This window comes from Notothenia rossii (genome assembly GCF_949606895.1).
Source record: "Notothenia rossii genome assembly, chromosome: 1".
NCBI classification, from domain to species: Eukaryota; Metazoa; Chordata; class Actinopteri; order Perciformes; family Nototheniidae; genus Notothenia; species Notothenia rossii.
In genome coordinates, this window is record NC_136912.1 from 27,270,591 (window position 1) to 27,275,911 (window position 5,321).

The 5,321-nt window shown below is 42.5% G+C and overlaps 1 protein-coding gene across 1 annotated transcript; it reads right to left on the minus strand.

The window, feature by feature from the left end:
* Nucleotides 1-685: 685 nt before the first annotated feature.
* adra2a (adrenoceptor alpha 2A) lies at nt 686-3,856 on the minus strand. The gene is made up of 2 exons (XM_079689971.1): nt 2,751-3,856; nt 686-2,599 (listed from the first exon to the last, which is right to left on the minus strand). Exon 2 carries the CDS (start codon nt 2,392-2,394, stop codon nt 1,135-1,137), a length of 1,260 nt encoding a protein of 419 aa, XP_079546097.1. The 5' UTR covers nt 2,395-2,599; nt 2,751-3,856; the 3' UTR covers nt 686-1,134.
* Nucleotides 3,857-5,321: the final 1,465 nt, after the last annotated feature.

Genomic DNA, 5,321 nt, shown 5'->3' on the forward strand with positions numbered 1-5,321 from the left:
CCTTTAATGACGCATACCATGTAACACAAAGCAGCAAATTAACCGTTACTTCTCCACTTCCCGTGCCTCACAATGGAACTGCATTCATCTAGCATCCACAATTGATTCATAAACTGCCCTTGATAGCCTTAGCAAATACACAAGATTTAAAATATCTTTGAAAAAATGTTATTAATATCATTTGGAGAATCTGACATCTCGGAATGAAGACCTACATGATTAATCTGAGGACCAGAGAACATTTGGACATCGAGCTCCTTTTTAATCTCTAGCAAAGGTCAGATTCAACAGACCGTTGTATTTGCACTTTTCTGTCAGAAAGAAACTCGAGGGCCAGCTCTGGTCTACAATTCTCTGAATGAGAACACCTTCACATCAGCTTTGCATTTTGGGGCATCTTAACACCTGATACCTATCTGAAAGCAAATTAAGACTTATTCCTATAACTGATTCTGCTGATGCCTAACATACTGAAGGTATTGTAGCGCGTGTGTATGTGTGTGTGTGTGTGTGTGTGTGTGTGTGTGTGTGTGTGTATGTGTGTATGTGTGTGTGTGTGTGTGTGTGTGTGTGTGTGTGTGTGTGCACGTGCATGTGCATGCGTGCGTGCGTGTGTGTGTCAAGGCAGTGTAAAAGAAAAAATGAAATGAGATAACCTGATGCTTTACCTTTTCATTAAGAGCAGTTCAAGAAAGAGATTTTATTATTTAAAGATCGAGGATTAATCCCAAACGTTGTCATTACCATCGCTATCTTTATCATCATCTGTACCATCATCGTTGTCATTATCATCATATCATACAAAATGACACAATTATGGATCCATAACAAGGACAATAAAGATATATTTTCAGACACTACATACTCCTGTAAAGAACAATACATATCATGACTTCACTTTGGTGGATTCCTTTATAAAAAATAAAAATGACATTTACGATAAAAGCATGTTTTTAACTGTGTTCTGTCTCGACCTCTCTGTGAGGATGATTGACTCTTTGATAAGACACTGTAAAGCCTTTCCAAACATTTAAACACCTAGAGTGTACAAGCCCATGCACAATGGTCTATTAATTTAATAACTTATGTACAATAAAGTAAAAAAAGAAAGTATATACACAAAGTCAGAGTCCATCATACATATCTTCTAGTGTCTCTCCTGCACAGTATCTTTTTAAACGATCTCCTAAAGTCATTGTTGAAGATGGTGTAAATAATGGGGTTCAGAGCACTGTTACAATAGCCAAACCAGAAGAAGAATTTGAACAGGGTGTCGGGGACAGGGCAAGACTCGCACAGTGTCATCAGCATGTAGGTAAAGAAAAAGGGAAACCAGCAGATGACAAACCCTCCGATGACCACGGCCAGAACAAAGGTGAATCGTTTCTCGCGGTTCTGTCGACCCTTCCAGCGGCTACCCTTAGAGCTCAGCGCCCGCCTTGGGACGCCATCATCCCCCGGTTTGATTTGGCTAAGTTTGGTTTTCCCCTTGGACGCTTTCTTTTTGATGGAGCAGGGATTTTTTACATTGTGGTCAGATGAGGACGAATCCTCAAGGTCTACCCCGTTGACCTGGCCCTTCTCCTCATCTGCTCCTTTCTCTCCTCTCACCATCTCTTTCAGCTCTATGTCCTGCTCGCCGTTCAGCTTCTCGTGGCAGAGGCGTTCCTCTGCTCCCACACCGTTGGCCTTCTGGTCGGCTGCAGCCACAGTGGCCGTCTTTGGCATCTCCGTCCGCTTCCTGTCTCCCGGTGGGGCCCGAGTCCTCTTTTTGGCGATTTGGTAGATCCTCACGTAGACAAGGACCATGATGACGCAGGGGAGGAAGAAGGAGCCGATGCAGGAGGAGATGACGTACCATTTGTCGTTATTGATCTTACACACAGGGTCCTCCACGCGATTTTCCTTTTCCATGGTGATAAGAGGAGGGAAGGAGATAACCGCCGCGATGACCCACACGATGAAGATGATGCACTTGATTCGCCGCGGCGTCCTCTTCAGGTTGTACTCGATGGCCTGTGTAATGGACCAGTAGCGGTCTAAACTTATGGCGCAGAGGTGGGCAATGGAGGCGGTGCAGAAAAGTACATCAAGAGCCAGATATATCTCACACCACACCTCGCCAAAGTACCAGTATCCCATTAGCTCATTGGCCAAGGAGAAAGGCATTACGAGGGTAGCTACCAAAATGTCCGCCGACGCCAGAGACACCAAGAATAAGTTCTGGGGAGCCCTCAGGGCCCGGCTTGTAAACACAGCAATGACCACCAGCACATTGCCAAACACTGTCAGCATGATCATGATCCCCACCAGCACAGTGAGCGGCAGCGAGATCCGCAGGCTGTAAGGGGCGACGGCTGGCAGAGTCTGGTTGGTGTCGTTGTCAAACCCCATTGGAGCAGATGTGCCCACTTCCTGTTTGAGTTTACCTGGGTTTAACAAATATCATCACCAGGAAGTACGGAGCTAGTAGCTCGCAGCAGGGCTGAAAAAGGAAGGGACTGAATGACTCCTCTGAGGCTTCCCAGATTTCTTTCTTTCATTATGTGCACGCTCCTCAGGGAGGAACCTCTTAGTATTCATAAGGCTGTCAGTTCATCTGTAAATGTGACAGAGCAATTAGATTAACTTTTCAATCAATTATGAAATGTGTTTATAATTATTACTATAATAACTAACTTAAGCATTATGTCATATTCCTGATTAATAGAGAGGACAAAAAAGACACATAAAGTGCGAAGTGATCTTACCTGAGGCAGAAAGCGGTGGCACAAGCTGTCCAGCGCCAGAGACGCAGGGACATTAAAAAAGCTGTCAGCGGGTAACTTCTTTAAGCAGATCAACAGGAAGCAAAGAGGATCCATGTGGCGGATGAAGCGAGAAGTCTTCTTCCCTCCGCGGCGCCTCTCCCTCCCGACACAATGATCTGGGCTCAGTGGCGTACCTAATGGAGAGCTAATCATGTTATCCGGGCTGCTGTCTGTGTGTGGGGAGTCTCTCTCCTCAGTCTGTATGAGTCTCTCATCGGTGTGTGTGGAGTCTCTCTCCTCTGTGTGAGCCGGGGCGACACTCCCTCTCTTTATAGCTCGCACGCTGCAAAAGGTGTCTCGCTGCGGGGGTCACTGCGCGTTCACTGAGTGACAACAGACATGTGTGATAACAATAATCCCGTAAATGTTCAGTAGGTCGGTAAAAAACTGCATTAAAAAAATTAATGGAAATGTGTTCCAAATAATAGATGAGCACTTATAATAATAAATGCCACATAATCTGGATAATACAAATACATTGCCTTTAATCATTATGTCGCCATTGTTCAGTTTGCATGAAAGTCTTTCTGTTATTGTCTTTCTATTCTTCTTCCATTGTTTGCCAGACTTTTATTATGATCATATAGATTAAATAATAAAAGGAGGTCTCATCGTGGTCATGGCGAGTTTTCTGAACACACACACATCAACATGCTTATCTTATCTTTAGAGGATGACAACAAGTTACATTCAAAGACACAGGCAAAACATATTGAAAGACCAGTAGGCCTAGTTATGTATAAAAGTGCTTTAGAGAAATTAATCATTTATAAGTAAGGAGAACTGCAATGTTTTTATTTAGATTTGACAGAGGGTACATTTGTGCTGTATTTAAGATGATGCAGAAGTTTTATAAAAAAAACAAGTTGGTTGGTTTCATCTCTACATCCTTGTCTTTAATTTAGTTTTCCACCAAAAATTGTGGTAGAAAACAACTTTTTTTTCTTACACTATCTGTTATATTTGTAATTTCAAACAGTTTCTGACTCTGAACTGAAACAGTAAACACACGTTGAGAGACGTATAGAGAACAGATTGTTTTTACAGAGTAAAGTGAAGCCCCTGCAGTGTTGGACATTTCTTGCAGTGCAGCTGTAGACTCCGTTGCTAAGCAGCAGCCAGAGCCACACCACGTGGATGTCAACAGCGATTTATGACTTTGTCCAAACCTATGGTCCAAACTTAATCAATTTAGCCAACTTTCACATGTCATGTCCAACATGAGGGAGTCGTCGAGCTTAGTGAGGAGCAGACTGATTCACAGACCTGGGAGGCTGATGGGGATTTTCAAATAAACATCTGGCCAGGTGTTTACAGATGTGATTTGGGAGCAGCGATGCGTGCAGGCTATTAGTCAGCCTCACTGTATGGCTGAGTACAACAAATTATTTACTTCTTTTTTAGGCAGATTTGGAGCTTCCCTTTTTGTTTTTTGTTACTTTGCGATCTTAACATTCCCTAAATGGGCATGTTGACCATATCTGCACATTTGTGGATAATGATAAAATATGTGTTTACCTTGTATTTTTTAGAATTAATATAAATACATTTAATTAAGCACCTTGTGTCTTAAGTCTTTTGTGTCTCAGGAACAGCTGAAGATGCCTTACATGATGTGTGTTTGTTTAGTTATTTTTGGGGATATAGCACAGCCAAAGAAAGTCAAGAAAGGGGTAGAGGATGATATGAGGCAAAGGTCAGCAGGCCGGACTTGAACCCGGGTCATTGCGGTTAGGACTGAAGACAACCTGTGTCAGTTAGCTGTTTATTTAGATGGCATTAAGCTGTCAGATTAATCATGTCCGTGAAAAACAAACTCCATCTGGTTTACTTTCTCCGCGTTCATGAGGTGTGGCATGGGATGGCAGACATGCACCAATTCACTCTTCAAAACAAGTTTTTACAGTAACAGTGTTTTTCAGTGGATGGATTCATTGGACTAACACTAGCTATATACATCTTAAATACACAAGCAGCAAGATAATGTGTTTACAGAGAATGTACTTACGAAAAAGTATTTTTAACTCATCAACAGTTTTATCAGTGATAACAACTAGCCTATGTGCCATACTAATAAAGAAATGTGGAATGCCCGTTGTCCAAATAGTAACTTTTAAATTGTAATTTTAAAAACACAAAATTGCAGAAAGTACAGAACATGCAAATACTAAATTGGACCCTTATTCCTTTCTTTTTTGTGGATAGAGTACACTGATGGTTATTGATGTGTCATTTCAACAAATAAACCAAAAGGAAACCACACTTCTTCAGATTTCATGCATCAGGGGATTCATCATCATCCAAACTCTCAGTCTTCCTGGAACTGAGGCCCCATCTTACCACAAAAGCTCTCACTCTCAGTCGTACAATTCGATGTGCTGTTTGGGCTCCACTTCTGTGGTGCATTTAAGATCACTCTGGGAGGAGGAAATTCCAGAGGAACTGTGGGAGGAGGACGCGGCGTACACTGGTCGTCATCTTCCTGTGCTGGACGTGCTGTACACGACTCAG

Excerpts from the sequence above, each read along its gene's own strand:
- adra2a (XM_079689971.1), bottom strand. The coding sequence starts at position 2,394 with ATGGGGTTTGACAACGACACCAACCAGACTCTGCCAGCCGTCGCCCCT.